This window comes from Pipra filicauda, unplaced genomic scaffold, assembly GCF_003945595.2.
Source record: "Pipra filicauda isolate LSUMZ 115617 unplaced genomic scaffold, ASM394559v2 scaffold246_size1145428_pilon, whole genome shotgun sequence".
Taxonomy (NCBI): Eukaryota; Metazoa; Chordata; class Aves; order Passeriformes; family Pipridae; genus Pipra; species Pipra filicauda.
Genome location: NW_024104361.1, coordinates 360,547 through 375,706, shown reverse-complemented (window position 1 = coordinate 375,706; position 15,160 = coordinate 360,547). Strand labels below are relative to the sequence as shown.

The following is a 15,160-nucleotide window of genomic DNA, read 5'->3' as shown; positions in this document are numbered from 1 at the left end:
CCAAATCTCCTGTGCACAGATTTGGCTCAGGGCATCATTTGGTGCCTGGCCCTGCAGGATTCTCTCATGTAGTCGTTCATTGAGCTCTGTCTCCCATCTCTAAACGCCAAAAATGTCACGAGCACCCTGATGGGAAAGCGTGCTGGCAGCTGCAGGAGTTGTCCTGCTCACAGGCTCTCTGTGGGCTGAGTCTGGAAGGTCTCCAGATGTTGTCCACCCATCTCAGCACTGGAAGTGGCTGGAGCAGCAGCTGGACCGTGGTTCAATTCACTGTGGGCTGACGTGTGCCTGCTGAGGTCCTTGTGAGTGAGAAGAACTCTGGTAAATTTGACAAGGGCCTGGAGTGACAGGACAAGGGGCATTGGCTTCAAACGGACAGAGGGCAGGGTTAGATGACATATCAGTAAGAAATTTCTTTCCTGTGAGGGTGGGGAGGCCCTGGCACAGGTTGCCCAGAGAAGCTGTGGCTGCCCCATCCCTGGAAGTGTTCAAGGGCTTGGAGCAACCTGGGCTAGTGGAAGGTGTCCCTGTCTGTGGCAGGGGGTGGAACTGGGTGAACTTTAAGGTCCCTTTCATTCAAACCATTATAGAATTCTGTGATTAATTACCACTTTAGCCATTGTAGTCCACACCTTGTGAGATTTGAGGAGCTCATTAGTCATGTTGCTGCCATCCAGAGTGTCCTGCCCACGGTGAGCAGGGTCTGAGCACATGTTTGGGGCTGATACAAGACCCCATCCATCATCCTGTGGTCTGGGGAGGTGACTGTCTTCCTCTGTTCATTATTTGTGCCTCTAAGGAGGATTCTGGCGTGACAGAGTCAAAAGAGCAAATACTGTCGGGAGCATTTTCCAGCCCTTCTAACCCCAAGTCTCTGCAGGGAGGTGAGTGAGCACAAAGAAGCCCAAATGGTGAGATAGGCTGACACCCTGCATGACACTGCCATCCTTTCCCCCCCACCCCTCCACCTGCTATCTCTCACCATCTCTCTGCTCTCCCAACAGAGCTCTGACTGCAATACACTTTCAGGAAACAGGTTACAGCCAGCAGTGCAAACTGTGGCTGTGATTCTCACTTCAGGCTTTGCACTCTCAGCTCCTCCCTCCTGGGTAGTTCACACTCCTGCTTCTACATCACCATCTTTTCCATAAGCTGTGTTGCCACTGAGGGTTAAATCTAGGTAAGTCTCTTCCCCCCAGGGTGAGGGAAGGCAGCTTCTGGTCACTGCAGCACCCAATTACACCAGCTCCTCCTTGTCCCCATCACCCCAATACCACCAGCTCCTCCTTGTCACCATCACCTCGACACTGTGGGAACATCACTGATGGTGCCGTGCTGAGGAACGCCCTGTGCCGAGCCGGAAAATCCCATTGCCATGGCAATGCCCTCTTGCCTTCCCAGTGCCAGAGAGGACAAGTGGCACAACTTGTCGCTTCCCGCTGCAGAAGTGGGGTCCCAACAACCCTGCGTGTCCTCGGGGGTTCTGCTGTGTGACCACCACGTCACTGGCACAAGTTATGCCAACACTGACAATCCAAATCCCACCATGCTGAAGTGAAACAAAGCACCCAGTGACCCGATTCCTGCGTGGGGAGAAGAGTTTTGGCCTGTTTCAGAGCTTGAGGACACTTAGGTCTTGTGAAAGGCAGTCCGGCGTGTCGCTTGGGGCCTGCTGGCCTCACGCCTGGGTGGTGAAATGATGTCTGTCAGGGGTTTGTTGGCTGCCAGAAATTATGGTTTCACAAGTAGGTCCAGGCTGATGCAACAGTGCACAAAAGGGGAAAATTGTTTGTAATTTGTCCATGTGCTTTGAGATTTGGCCTTCTGAGTGAGGAGAGGCAGAGAGGACAGAGCTGGGAGAGGACTTGGAAGTCCCACGATGATCTGGGATACCTAGAACAGCAATGGAGCGTAGACTAGCCAAGAAGATGCTCTTGGGAGCTGGAAATGCAGGGACAAAAGGATAAAATGCTGGTAATTAAAGGAAAATGTTTACCCCAAAAAGCATTGCAGGGAAGAAAACCTTCCCAAGCAGGTGAGCTACAACTGGAAGGTCTTGGTGTCTGTGGGAATTGCAGGAACCACCTGCAACCATCATTTCTTCTTTCTAGAAGTCTTTAGTTTTCCTTCTGGCAAGTTTTCCAGGTGGGAAACGGTCCCTGATGCCACTCAGTGCCCCAACATGCCACACCAGTGCTTCTGGCAGAGCATGGCTGCTCAGCTCACCTTTGCCTGCAGCACTGCATATCCCGAAAAATGAGATTCCTGCTGCACAGAGCAAAACCTGTTTCCGACAAAGCTTTATTCTGTCATCAAACAATGCATTCGTTAGCAACCAGAGGGACTTGGAGAGGGTTTCAAAGCGGTTAGGGCCCGGGGGCAGTCAGAATCCTGGAGTGCCTTTCCAGCTGCAGCTGCTGGGACAGGGAGAGGGAAGGGAGAGGGAAGCGCCGGAGGCACTGGGAAAGTTTCCCCAGCAGAGGTGGTAAGGGACTGAGCCGTGGGTGGCAATAAAGCCCCAGTCCTGTGCTCAGGAAGTTACATCCGAGGTATGGGGGGGGTGGGGGGTGCAGCCTTCTCCTTCATCCCTGAACCATCTTGAAGTTGCTCTTGCTGAAACCAATGCTGGTTTAATCACATCCTGCAGCAGCTCAGTGTGTCCCCAAGCCCATTCCAGAAGCAAACACTGTTTCCTCCAGCCCGTAGTGTGGGAATTGGGGTGCTGCCGGGGATGCTCTGCCCTGGCACGCTGCCTGGTACAGCTACTGCTTGGGTCTGACACTGTTTTGATATGACTAATGTTTTTGTTTGTCTCGTGGTGATTTTTTTACCCACTTTACAACAAAAACAGAAGCAAGAGAGGAAAAAAAACCCAAAACCAAACACACTCTTGGAGAAACAGTGTCTACCACAACCTTTTATCTCCTTGTCAGAGCTGAGTCTCACTCTGGAGCCTGACCCACGGCCACTTTTGAATAAGCATTGCTGGGTTCAGATGAAGAGAGGGCACCTGTACAACCCCCAGGGCATCACAGTGTCCTCTCACAGTGGCCCCAGGGCTGGTTGCTCTGGCCATGCTGGCCCCAGGAGGCTCAGGGAAATCCATCCATGGCATTTCCCACTGCCTGTTGCATTCCTATGCCTCCACTCTCCACCCAGGCTCTCAGCCACATCACGGGAACATCCTCCAACATCCTCCAGATGAACTTTCTAATTGATAGGCATTTGAAAAAAAAAACAACCAAACAAATGAAAACAATAAACATCCTTTTTTTCCTTTTAATCAGCACTGATAATGAAACAAACAGAGAGATAAATTCCCCTGATCCCAAGACAAGGATAAAACTGCAGCAGAAATAAGGCTCCTCCTGGCATGTGTCCAGCTGAAAAGGCGGCAGCATCCTAAGTCCATGGCCATCTCAAAAGGCTGGCAGGGAAGGAGGGCTCCAGTGGCAGCAGGGAGCCTCTCCCCTTCCTGTTTTGCAGAGAAAAAGGTAGTACAGGGTTGGCTGGTGACCCTGTTTGGTTTCATGCTGGATAAAGTACTTTACCATCCACTCCCAGAGAGGATGTTCAGTCAAGGATGCAGGAACATGTTGATGTTGCAGATCTTAAAACCCTGGCAATAAATTAAATCCTCAGGGAAGTTTCCAGGTATGGGACATCCTTCCATTCCCACATCCTCAATTTTCAGCTAGTACATAAAATGTGAGCAGTACAAAGCCATGCTCTTCTCCATGGAAACAGGTAGCTAAAAATCAAACTCCGGACAAGAGGGGTTCACTTCCAGTCCCAGGGCAGAGGCAGGATGGGAGACAAGGGCAGGGATCCTGCACACAGCTTCAGATCTTAAGGGTTTGCTGCCCCTGGCCCTGCCACCCTCTCGGGGGTCTCGGCTGGACGAGCATGGCATGGTCTGCAGGATGTGGTTTCCTCGGGGGTCTTTAGGCTTTCAGAGAATTCGGTGAGTCAGGAACTGGATCTGGAAAGGGCAGACCAGGGATGTTAGTCCAGCTTGCAGCTGAAGGGAGCGGCCAAACTCTGCTTTTGCATGGAAAACAGAGGGTTTGGGTCCTTCCCATCTTCTAAGCCATAGGGCTTGATGTCCCACATAACACAAAGTTCGCAGCTGGTATTTAACACCCCTTCACTCCCTCCTTTCCCCTTCACTCCCTCCTTTCCCCTTCACTCCCTCCCCCCCCTCCCCTTTCCTTCCCTCCTCTCCTGTAGTGGTCTCCAAGGGGGCTCAGCATCACTCACCCAGCGTTGGGAAGAAGCATTCCCCGGGGCCAGGGGGGGACAGGGGGGTGCTGGGCTCCGAGAGCAGGTGCCGGCCGGACTCGGAAGGCAGCCGGCTGGCCATGTAGGAGAGCTGGGGCCGGGGCCGCGGCTCCGCGCTCGCCGACGGCACCTCCTCGAACACGGGGTTCTCAATGCCCTGGGCGCTGCTGTGGGAGAGGACAGGGATGTGCGTGTTTATTTCAGGAGCCTTTTTTGTCCCCAGGGTTTTGGAACAGCCAGGCAGGTTCAGGGGGTGGCACCTCAGCTGAGAGCAAGTGGGGAGCCCGGTGCAGGGGGGAAAGCTTTGCTGAAGTGGTTTCTTGGCTCTCCTGGGGTGTAGGGAGATGCATGCCCTAGGCGCAGGCAAAAAGAAAGGAGGCACTTCCCACTTGGAGAGAGGGAAGAGAAACAGTGGCTTCCCAGAAAGGGACAGGACTCAGAGCGTGGGTGCCATCAGCATCCCTTTCTCTCTGCTGGGCTGAGGATACCTGCTGGCTTCAAGGGAAAGGAGGACAGGACAAGACCCTTGTGGGGCCTGGGATGCAGGCAGAGGGGGTGTGAGGAGGTGAGGGGATGAGTTTCCTTACCTGTCCATCCTGACGAGCTCATGGGCACCTGCCAAAGACAAAGTGGTTGGGGTGAGTGCTGGCAGCATAAGGCCCAGTGTCGGACCCAGACCCACTGCCAGTGCTGTGTTCTGCTGTCTCGTTCACCTCCAATTCCTCTGCCTTCCTCTATCCCCCCCCCCCTTTAGCTGTCTACTTTGCTCCCAACCCTCCTCTGCATCCCTCCCACCTTGTTTACTCCCCAACCCAGCTTCCTCCCAGATTGAAACCGCAGGCACCAGAGAAAGGGAAGAGACACTTTTGCAGGCATGGGGTGAAGAGAGATGCAGCTGGGGTGCCTGGGCTGCAGCCTGTCCCTGCTCGTGCCCAGGTGCACCCACCACCCACCTGTGACACCCTCCTGGGGCTCTGCAAAACACCACTTGGCGTTTGGCAGTCCCTGTGTTTGGCTGGACAGCACTCTGTTGTGTATTACCTCATCCCCTTTGTGGCAGCAGATCCCACAGCCCGTGTTTCTGGGCTGTGCTGGATGCCTGCACAAAGATCATCTCGAGCCAAGCTGCTCAAGTTTTGGCCCAAACTGTGCCAAAGAAAAGTGCTGTGTGGAAATAACCCGGCCCATCATACTTGAGAATCAAATCCCCCTGAATTTTGCCTTCCCTCCAGGGTGAAATAGCATCCAGGTGATGCTTTGCAACAGGGAGGTGGGAGGTGCACCCCAGCCACAGCTAAATGGGTGCATGAAGGGGGTGGATGTCAAAAGCCCAGTTCCCAGTCTTGTGGCTGGCATCGTGCCCACGCCTGCTGCAGAAACCACTTCTCCAAAGGGTTTGCTCAGAGCCACAGAGCCGCCCACCAAGCTGGGTGAGGAAAACCACAGGGCCCCGCTTGCCCAAGGGCTGATGAAATGCCTCTGCCAGTTTAGGTGGTGCCCCTTTCCGCTTAATTACCGAAATCTCTGGGAGCCAAGCACGGGCAGGACCTGGCAGCCAGCTATGCCTCAGCACTGCCTGGTATTCCAGGGCTGGGGCAGCGGAGGGGAGACCTGGCTTGCTGCAGTCCTGTTACCATAGACATATCAGGGGTCTTTTTAAAAAGGAGGGGGAGAAAAAGTGCAAAGAATGCTTTTTCAGTTGCTTGGAAGGCAAAGCTTCTACTTCGGGTGTGTGATGGAGGGAGGAATGAGTAAATGAGACAGCTCCTACAGTGGATGTGGAGGAAAGGGCTCTGCAGGGTGCATCTTTGCAGTCTCAGAGCCCCCAGCATGCTCCCAGGGTCTCCTCCTATCCCACACTCCTCACCAGCAGCCTTCAGGCATGCCTGGCCCTTCCCAGACAGCTCTGCGGGAGACACCTGGCAGGGACCTGTCACTGGGCCACTTTACGCTGTGCCCATGGGACTCGGAGCAGCCAAACCAGCTGATCCCAGTGGGGCACATCCCATCTCATCCTTGCCACCCTGATGCAACCCAGGAGATGAGAGGGGTGTCCCTGGTACTTACGTCTGTTGGTGGCGGCTTGTCTCTGTTTGTAAATGAGGAGCAGGATGAGGGGCAGGCAGAGGATGCCCACGATGCAGGCGCCCGTGGCCAGTGCAGCAGCCGTGATGTCTGTGACAGAAGAGGGCAGACATGGAGAGGGCTCACCTGCCATGTCCTCGGCTTCCTCAAGCCAGAATCACAGAACTGTTTAGGTTGTAAGAGACCTTTAAGATGCCCAAGTGCAGCGTGGGGCCATCCCACGCTGCCCCACACCTGATGCAGTGCGGCTCCCACACACGCGGGATTTGCGCTGGGATGCATTGACAGCTGTGCAGATAAGCTCTGAGGCGTCGTTTTAGGACCTTGACCAAAGTCCTTCACTGCTGGAGGACACCCCAAGGCCCTTCTTTGGTCTTCCAGATATGAGGAGAGAAGCCCTGATAAAGGCCCCCAGCAATTTCAGAGCGCTGGCTCCAACCCACGGGCAGCCTCACAGTGCTCGGGCATCAAAGGGCTCGTTAACCCGGTCTCATTAACAAACGTGCCCCTGGAGAACCTTACCCATGGAGGCTCACAGAAAGGCTGGCAACCTGTGGGCACATCTGTGGCCATCAGGGTCCTGTGGATGGCTCCTGGTGGGGCTGAGGGCTGCCTAAACCACAGGCAGGTTCAGCTCAAACCCTCTTCTCCTGTGCATCCGTCTGAGGAAGCAGCTTCCTACTCCTTGTGTCTGTGTTTTAGTGGGGGGCATTTTTCCCCTTTTTTTGCCTGGCAGGACAGGGTGTCCCAACACCTGAGACTAAGGGTTTGGAACAGGAAGCACTACTTGTGGGAAGCAGGGGGGCTGTTTCCCTTGTCTGGGCTGGCCCCAACAGTGCCTCAGAGCATTTTAGCCAAATCTGCCCATTTAGCAGCCAGCAAATGGGAGCAGACAGAGCGACCCACCAAGAAACCACCTGCACAGTGAAGTGTGGGCATCTCCATGTCTAGACACAGCACTGGCGGAGCCTCACGTTTTCTGAGCGCTCAAGCAAGATTTGGGTTTCCCCTGATCGAGGCAGAGGTGGCACAGGCTTGAGGTGTTGCAAGAGGTTCCTGCAACTCTTTACCTTTCTGTCACTTCCCACCTTCTTGTGGCAGCAGCTGCCAAAGCCCTAATTGTGTTTTGGGGCAGGAGGGGGGCAGGCTTGGGTGCTTTAGAACCACAGGGTGAATGATCTCCAGGGGCTTCAGGACAGTCATATCCTGGTGATGGGCTAAAGAAGGCTCTCCGTAGCCTGAGGACGTGCCTGTCAGATGCACCCTGTGGGGACAGCATCGAAAACCACCCTCCCAACAGTGAGGTTTCATGTGGACACTGGTGTTTGCAGCAGCCAGCGATCCCTAGGGAAAAACACAGGCCGGGGTGGCAAGCAGCACATTGGAAAGAGGGTTTTTTTCCCTGTACCTTTGCTGGTGGCTGTATGAAATGTGCAGTTTTGAAGCCCTCCTCTGCCTGCAGAAGAGAACAGAAAAGCATGTTACACCTCAGGAGATTCACTCATGCCCCACAGGACTCCCAGACTGCTGGCTGTCCTTGCCTTTTTGCCCCTGATATTAATATCACCCCCAAAGCAGGGGTTTAATCCTGGGAAGCCTATGCAGAGATCCCTGCTGCAAGACCCCTCTTCCCTGTGGCAGTGGGGCCCATCCCTGACCATGTAGCCTCTTTTTTTTTTGGTCTAAAAGAGAAACTATCTATCCTAATGCTGCAAATCAAGGGCAGGAGATGCCTTCCCCTCCCTCATGCCTCTCCCACTGGGCTGGTGTCCCAAGGTTATCTACAAGCCCTCATTTGGGCTTGCACCACCAGCCAGCTCCTTTTAAGTTGAGGTTTGTTTTCCTCTCTTCCAGAAAGAGGTTGAAGAAGATCAGTGAAACTATGTACCATGGATTTTACTGCATTCCAGCCTCTCGAGTTATTATTTTTTTCATTTTGTTTTAATGTTCTATTGCTCTCTGGCCCTAATTCAAACATTCAACATCTGCTGCTCTTCGACTCTTGCAACATGGCTTGGGCTTCCAGCATTCTCACTCCTTGCCTCCCCAGCCCTGATGCTGCACCCTGGTGTCCCCCACCACCCCTTCTTGGCCCCCCCAAGTCCTGATACACCCTGGCACAGGTGCAGAGCTGGCAGGGGCCCCCCTTGCTCCCTCACCTTGCTGGATCTGCAGCTCCACAAAGCCGTGAGCAACCTGCATGGTGTGGGGCTTGCCGTGCTCCCGCCTCAGCTCCGCGGCGTAACAGCAGTAATTCCCACTGTCCTGCAGCGTCAGGTTCATCACCACGATGTGGAAGGCACCGTGGTGGTCGGGGACAAACTCCACCCCGTGGTGCCGCTCGAGGGGGGATTTTTGGGTGCTGTTGCCCCCAGGCTCGTGGTGCCTGCCCAGGTCGTGGTGCAGCTCCTTCTCGGTGACGTTGCGGATGTGCCTCTTGTCGGAGCAGCTCTGGTCACCGTTGCTGCTGAAGTACCAGGTCTTGTAGAGCAGGTCATGGCGGTCGGCGAGGGGGCCGCTGATCCGGCAGGTCAGGGTGACGTTCTGGCCCTCGGGGCAGACGCAGAGCGAGTACGGGGTGGTGATCAGGAAAGCTGCTGGCCCTCCTGGGGGGAGAAGGCACAGCAAGGAGTCAGACCCCAGCCTTACCCCGAGTTCGTAGCAAAATGGGGATCCCTCCCCAGACAAGCACTGCAGCCCCACCACCACTGCTGGCAGAGGGTGGTGAGGCCCTGGCACAGGTTGCCCAGAGAAACTGTGGCTGCCCCATCCCTGGAAGTGTCCCAGGCCAGATTGGACAGGGCTTGGAGTAATGTGGGATAGTGGAAGGTGTCCCTGCGCATGGCAGGGGGTTGGAGCGAGATGGTCTTCAAGGTCCCTTCCAACCCAAGTCATTCCAGGATTCTGTAGCAACATCTCAGCAGGGCTGGGAGCACAGTTTTACCATAGAAATAAACTCTGGAGGAGAAACATGCTTTAAATACAGTTAAGCGGCAGCAGCAGGGAGGCAGAAGCTCGTCTGGGGCCATCAGAGCTGGCAGAGGTGTGGGGCAAGGGAGGCAAAGCATGTGGAAAAGAGGTGAGGCAGCAGGGTTATGGCTCATGAAGGAGGAAACACAAGTGCTGCTGAGCCAGCTGCAAAAAAATAAAAGGAGAAAAAGTAAACAGAAAAGAACTAGGAGGGGCTGCCCCCTGAGATGAGGTGGGGACCAGGTCCCACCCTCCTTGTTTTTCAGCCCCAGGGGAGGAGAAGGGGGAACTGGCTGACGCTGACAGTGAGGAGCTGCTTGAAAATGAAAACAATTTTCAGAAGGATATTCTGGAATGTGGGCGGGAGGCCTGGCAGAGGCGCAGGGGCGAGGGGCACACCACAACATCGCTGGTCTTTCCCACTACGTGGGTGGAGGGCACTGGTGGGAAGGGGAAAGTGCATGAGGGGAGAGGAAAGAGCAGAGACAGGAGAGGTTTTGGTGCTCTGGCCCTGCCACCACTTTGTAACAGAAGGGCAAATGTCACTTCAAAAGCTGGAGAAAAAGCAGATTCTGGGCTTATTTACTTTAAATTACTGTGGAGAGGAGGTTCCTGGGGCTGCTTTGCAGCAGAGAAGATGGTACGAGGACAAGATGTTTTTTTCATTTTGGTAACATCCTGTTGTGCCATTAGCTCCGCCACCGTTTGGCTTTGAGGTTTTTCGCTTGCTATATCGAGTGGGTGTCGATCGCAGGCACGGTGTGCTGGGCCTGCCCACAGGCATCCAGCTGGGCCAGAGGCTCTCCATCACTAGGCAACCCAGAGAAGCATCCTCCTCTTCCTCTGGGTAGGGTCACTGTGTCACTGCCTGAGAGAGTGAAACCGAAAAGCTGCCTTCCACCCCTCGTGGTTATTTCTGGTTATTAGGTGATGGTGCAAGAACAGCCATGAAAGCCCCAAGTTCCTGCCCGAGGGTGCTCTGCAGGGAGAGGGAGGGTTTGGGAAGGAGATCTGCTTCATTACACTCCCCTGGTCGGCAGCACAGGGTGCCAAGGAGCCCCACGGAGCCAGGGATGGCGTGACCTTTGCCAGACCTCTCCAGCTAATTGCTTCCTGCTCCCCACAGCACGTGCAGCAGCACATCCCTGGAGCCGCTCTGGGGCACAGGTTTGTGTGACCCGAGCTCAACGCTGCCTCGTTCAGACTTATTTTCAAGCCCTGACTTCTCCTCACCCTCAGGTGCTGCTGGGGCCAGGAAGCACGGCTGGGCTGGATGGGTTTTGGCAGGCAGCAGAGCAGGTCTCCCACCTCCTTGCCAGCCCACTGAGCACAAAAGGCACCTCAGATGTGTTTTGTGATACCTGCGGCAACGGGAAGTGCCCCATTCACATCGGGGGTCTCCCGGGAGCCAGAGGAAGGGAAGCCAGGGCTCTATTGAAGGAAGCCACACTTCCAACACCTTCCAAAAGTATCTGCAGGAGTCTTTTGTTTTCCACACTCAGCCCTCGAGTAAGGCTGTCCCGCTCATCCCCACACAGTTTGCAAAGCTCTGTCTTACTAAACCGTCCAGCTTCCACCTCCGGAGCTTGATGGGAACCGTCTGGATGGAAAGTCAGCACAGCCCACGCTTTCAGCAGTGGGGAGGGGCAGAGGTTACTATGTGTGCTCAGCCTTCAGCATTAGCAACCTCCCTTCATTCTCCCAAGCAGGGGAAGGCTCTCAAAAGCCACGAAGTGTAGGAGAAAGCAGCTGGCAGCCCACAGCAGCGCCAGGGAAGTTGGTGTTACCTCCCCAAGATGTAATGAGGCTTTAAAGCCATGCTGGATAGCAGATGGTGCCCAGAGGAAACAGCTTCTGGTGGTGCCGCTATACTAAAGCCCATGGATCTTGGGCTCTGAGCATGGTAGAAGCCCAGGAGATTAAATTTGGCTCCATCCACACCCCGATTGAACAATTCCCTTTGAAGTCAGAGCTGCTGGCAAATGCCAGAATAAAGCCAGGTGCCAGTCTCTGCACATCTCCAGCTGAGAGAGACTGGACCCACTGAGGGCCGCGCTAGAGCTGTTGTCTTGTCACCATCTGGTAAAGACAGAGGAGGTCTCAAGTGGGTGCCAGAAGTGCCCCTCTTCCTCTTTGGCACCTCAGTATCTTTGTCTCCAAGCAGTGGTGTTGCACTGGTGCCGTGCAGAGCCCAGTGCAGCGTGGGTACATCCCCGGTGCTGCCATCACCGCCTCGCTTGAAACCTGGGAGATCTCCTTTCAGACAGAAGGAAATGCGAGAAAGTGCCGGGCCCTGTGTTTCTTTGCCAACCAACATCTTAAATAAATTGGAATTTCACACCAAACTCTGGGTCAGTGACCAAAAGCCTCTCCTGGCTGCTTCTCCTGAGTTTGGTCCCCTGCTCTGGCAAACAGGTGTTTGATCTGCACTCATGTGCCTGACAGGAGTGATTTCCACTTCAATCTGCCTCTTTCCACTTCAAGAAGATCTGTACAGAACAGGGGATGGAGCCTTTGGAGAGGCTCACCTGTTGCAGAGGAGGGGCTGCTGGAGAGAGAGTGGAGCGCTGGAGCAAGGAACACGGCTTTATTCCCTCTTCTGGGAGCTTTTGTAACAGCCTCACATCAAAGTTCCCCAAACCCCATCATCACCGTACTGTCATTGTGCTTCAGAGTTATCAGCTGGGTGAGATGTGCAGAGGCATCCACACCTCCGCACAAGTACTTACAGCAGAGAAGGAAAAACTTACTGAAGATGCCCAAGATGCCCCTGTTAACAGCCCTCACCTCCTGCACCCCGAGGAGCCAAATGGCTTTCCAGGGGCACCCATCATCCAGGCAGTGGCAGGAGAGCAGCCTGGAGCTGCTGCTCCCACCGGGGGGTCCTGCCTCGCTCCTCTGCCAGCACAGCTCGGAGATGCGATTTTGGAAAGCCCAGCTCAGCTGCCATTCTTTAGGTGGAGAGGAGCCCCTTCCCCATCTATCTTGTTGCCAGCATCTCCAAACTGGATGTTTCCAAGGGCTCTACTTCTCCATCAAGCCCCAGTAAAATTAGGTGGGGGTTCGGAAAGTTTTGGCAGGCGCGTGGCTGCACAAAGCTCGGTTCCTCTGGCACCAGGCTCACGTTGATCATCAACATCCAAGCTTGTTGCATTGCAGAAGGCCTGAGGTTCAGTCCCAGCACCCCAGATGCATAAATGAAATTATTCAAATCCCTGTAGAGATGCTGGGAATCACTCCCTGATGCCGAGACTTGGATGAGAAGCAAAGCGTTGTTCAATCCACACCAGCCTTGGTGTCCCAGAGGAGAGAGAAGAAGGGACCTCCCAGCCCCGTTGCAGTGGGGCATCTTTGGGCATCTCTTCTTCCTGGGGATGTGCTGGCAGTAATCCTGGAGACAGTCACTTTCCTGTCCCGGGAAAGATGGTGAAGCAAAGCCCGATAGGATTCTCGTCCTCTGCCTGCGCAGGGCAGGGAGGGATCACGGTCCTTCCCAGCTTCCTTCTCTTGACTCTTCGTCCACAGACGATCTGGGGTTTTAATTGTCACCGCCCCTTGTGTCACTGCCTGGCCCCGGAGCCCCGAACATAAACGCTGCCTGCCAGGGCTGCTGCAGAGTCAGGGATGGAGCAGCCCCATCCCTCCCAAAGCATCCCCCTGATAAGCAGCCAGTGAGCTTCCAACACTGGGAAGCACTCGCTCGGGGAAGGGGAGCTCGGCAACCACACTGTGATCCTGACCACGGTTGGGTGCCCATTCAGAGAAGCTGCTAGGCACGTCCGAGCAATTACGGCAGAGCGGAGCATCCTCGGAGAGGGCATCCCGGCCCTGCTCGCACAAATCCCCTCTCCCCGCTCCCCCAGGGCTGACGGAAGGGTCTTCTCACCATGGCACAGCCGGGGACCCCCACAGTGGCAGGAAAAAGTGACGTGGGGGAACAGAGTGGCTTTTCCAGCCCGGGGTCCCCAGCGGGGGCTGGCGGGGACAGGGGGTGGCTGCTTTCCTTCCACGCATGTTAGATCAAAGCAGAGGAAGAAAGAAAAAAGCAGCCTCAGAGTTTTAGAACGGCAGCTCCCCTGTGGCCCCTTTACCCCGACACAACCTCAGCATCATGTGAAACGCTGGCTTGAGCCCCCCCGCACCCCAAAATCACAGAGGAAGAAAGCAAATAACCCCCTAAACGCCCCAAATTCCTTGTGCCGAGGCACAGCCCCGGGCCGGCGAACACGGTGCCCCAGTGAGAAGAGTTTCTCAGGGCAGGGAGGAGAGAGGCAAGCGAGCTGGAGCTTACCGTGGGAAGCGAACAGGCAGAGCGCGGCCAGCAGCAGCCTAGTTCGGGGGGACGTCACCCCCATGGCAGCGGGGTGGCCGGGCAGAGGTGGCCTCTGCGGAGCCACCGCACGCTCTGAACAGCCCCGCCGCGGCAGCCGGGCTTGCACACACAGGAAATTTCATTGCGATATTGCGCAGGGATGGAGAGAACGGCGAGCACCCCCAGGAGGTGAGAGGCTGCAGGGAGCGGCGGGCGGGAGGACGGGGGGAGCACCCCACGGGTGGGTGTCACTGCTGTCCCCACCTCTTCGGGCAGAGGGGGCGTTTGCTGGGTTTTTCCCGTTACAGCATCGCTAAGAGCAAGCCAGTCCCTCTTTGCATGTTTTTGGGGTGCTAAGGAGGATGCTGGCCGTGCCGGGGGACTTGTGGCTGTTGGTCTCACGCCTTTCCAGGAGGAGCTGATCCCTTGGGGCTGGCTTGTAATTACTTTACTTGCAATTATTGCTTTTCTCGTGTTTGTGAGGATTAAGCAGGCAGAAATCCCCTTGGGATGGGTAGGAGGCAGGTACAGGGAAGGGTAACTCAGAGCAGTGCCAGCTTAGAGAAGGGAAGGAGCTTTCCCAAAAAAGAAGGGGAGCAAAACTTCCCACCCTCAGCCCTTTTACACAGTGAGAGACCTTTATTCTGCCCTCGAATAGTGAGGCAGCCCCGTGATCTGACACATAACTCCTCCTGGAGCTTCTCTTCAAATTCCAAAGGCATCAACAAAATCTCTGGCTGCAGTTGAGAGCTGCCTCATTTCCAAACAGTATTCCCTGGAAAGCGGAACCTGAAAACACAGGGAGGTTTGCAAACCACGGGAAACTTTACTTCTAGCCCCCTCTAAATTCAAAGTGTGCAAGGAAATAGAAAAGTAGCTAATTACCATGTGGCTTTATGGTTTTTACAACAAACACGGCTGTGATGCCCTTGCCAAAAATGTAACTCTTGGCTGGCGGGAAGAAATATCTTGCTGTAGCTATGAAGTCGAGACTCCAAGAGAATGGTTTATTGTCCCAAGACCCCATCTCTGTGCATGCCTTTGTCACCTCCCCATCCCCAGGTGGGGTGACACCCCCAGAAGACAGCCTTCAGTCAGAACATCCAGGTGCCTGTGCAGGGCCAGGAACAACTGGAACGGGGTGGGGTCCACCTGAAGTTGTGGTCAGCAGGTAGATGGTGGGACCATGGGAGGTCAGTCTAGTTGTCTGAGATGCTTGGTTTTGTTCCTCCCCCGAGCCGTGGCAGCATCGTCTCCGGGTATTTTCCATAGACATTGTCACACTTGTTAGTAACAGCCAAGGCAAGGACTCACATGTCTCCTCCAAAGGCAGGGGTTTGGCCTCTGGTTTTCCCTTTGCCACAAGCAATGTTATCACCTGTTATTGCCAGCAACGGTAAACTGTGTGAAAAGGGGAAGGATTCTCCAGAGATGTGCTTTGCTTGGGAACAAGGGTGTGATTTAATCTTGGGATGTTTATCTCTGTACCCAGCGATTACCTGGAAGTGCGTC

The 15,160-nt window shown here is 54.9% G+C and overlaps 2 protein-coding genes across 3 annotated transcripts in view; one reads left to right on the top strand and one right to left on the bottom strand.

Moving 5' to 3' along the window:
- CDH23 (cadherin related 23) overlaps window positions 1-15,160 on the top strand; it is a 195,356-nt gene that overhangs the window by 162,138 nt on the left and 18,058 nt on the right. The gene's annotated exons all lie outside the window — the stretch shown is intronic.
- Window positions 3,251-13,761, bottom strand: VSIR (V-set immunoregulatory receptor). 2 transcript variants are annotated; one of them, XM_027720951.2, is made up of 7 exons: window positions 13,628-13,761; window positions 8,526-8,972; window positions 7,775-7,822; window positions 6,349-6,456; window positions 4,869-4,896; window positions 4,261-4,448; window positions 3,251-3,982 (listed from the first exon to the last, which is right to left on the bottom strand). In XM_027720951.2, exons 1-7 carry the CDS (start codon window positions 13,689-13,691, stop codon window positions 3,945-3,947), a joined length of 921 nt encoding a protein of 306 aa, XP_027576752.1. In that variant the 5' UTR covers window positions 13,692-13,761; the 3' UTR covers window positions 3,251-3,944. The 2 variants fall into 2 exon arrangements, with proteins under 2 accessions (XP_027576752.1, XP_027576753.1); XM_027720952.2 differs by having other exon boundaries at window positions 4,261-4,445.

Bases quoted from the DNA above. Each gene is read 5' to 3' on its own strand.
- VSIR (XM_027720951.2), bottom strand. From the start codon at position 13,691: ATGGGGGTGACGTCCCCCCGAACTAGGCTGCTGCTGGCCGCGCTCTGC. The intron at 4,897-6,348 runs GTAAGTACCAGG...TGTCTTTGGCAG, and splicing joins ACAAGCCGCCACCAACAGAC to GTGCCCATGAGCTCGTCAGG. The intron at 3,983-4,260 runs GTGAGTGATGCT...TGCCCTTTCCAG, and splicing joins ATGCTTCTTCCCAACGCTGG to ATCCAGTTCCTGACTCACCG.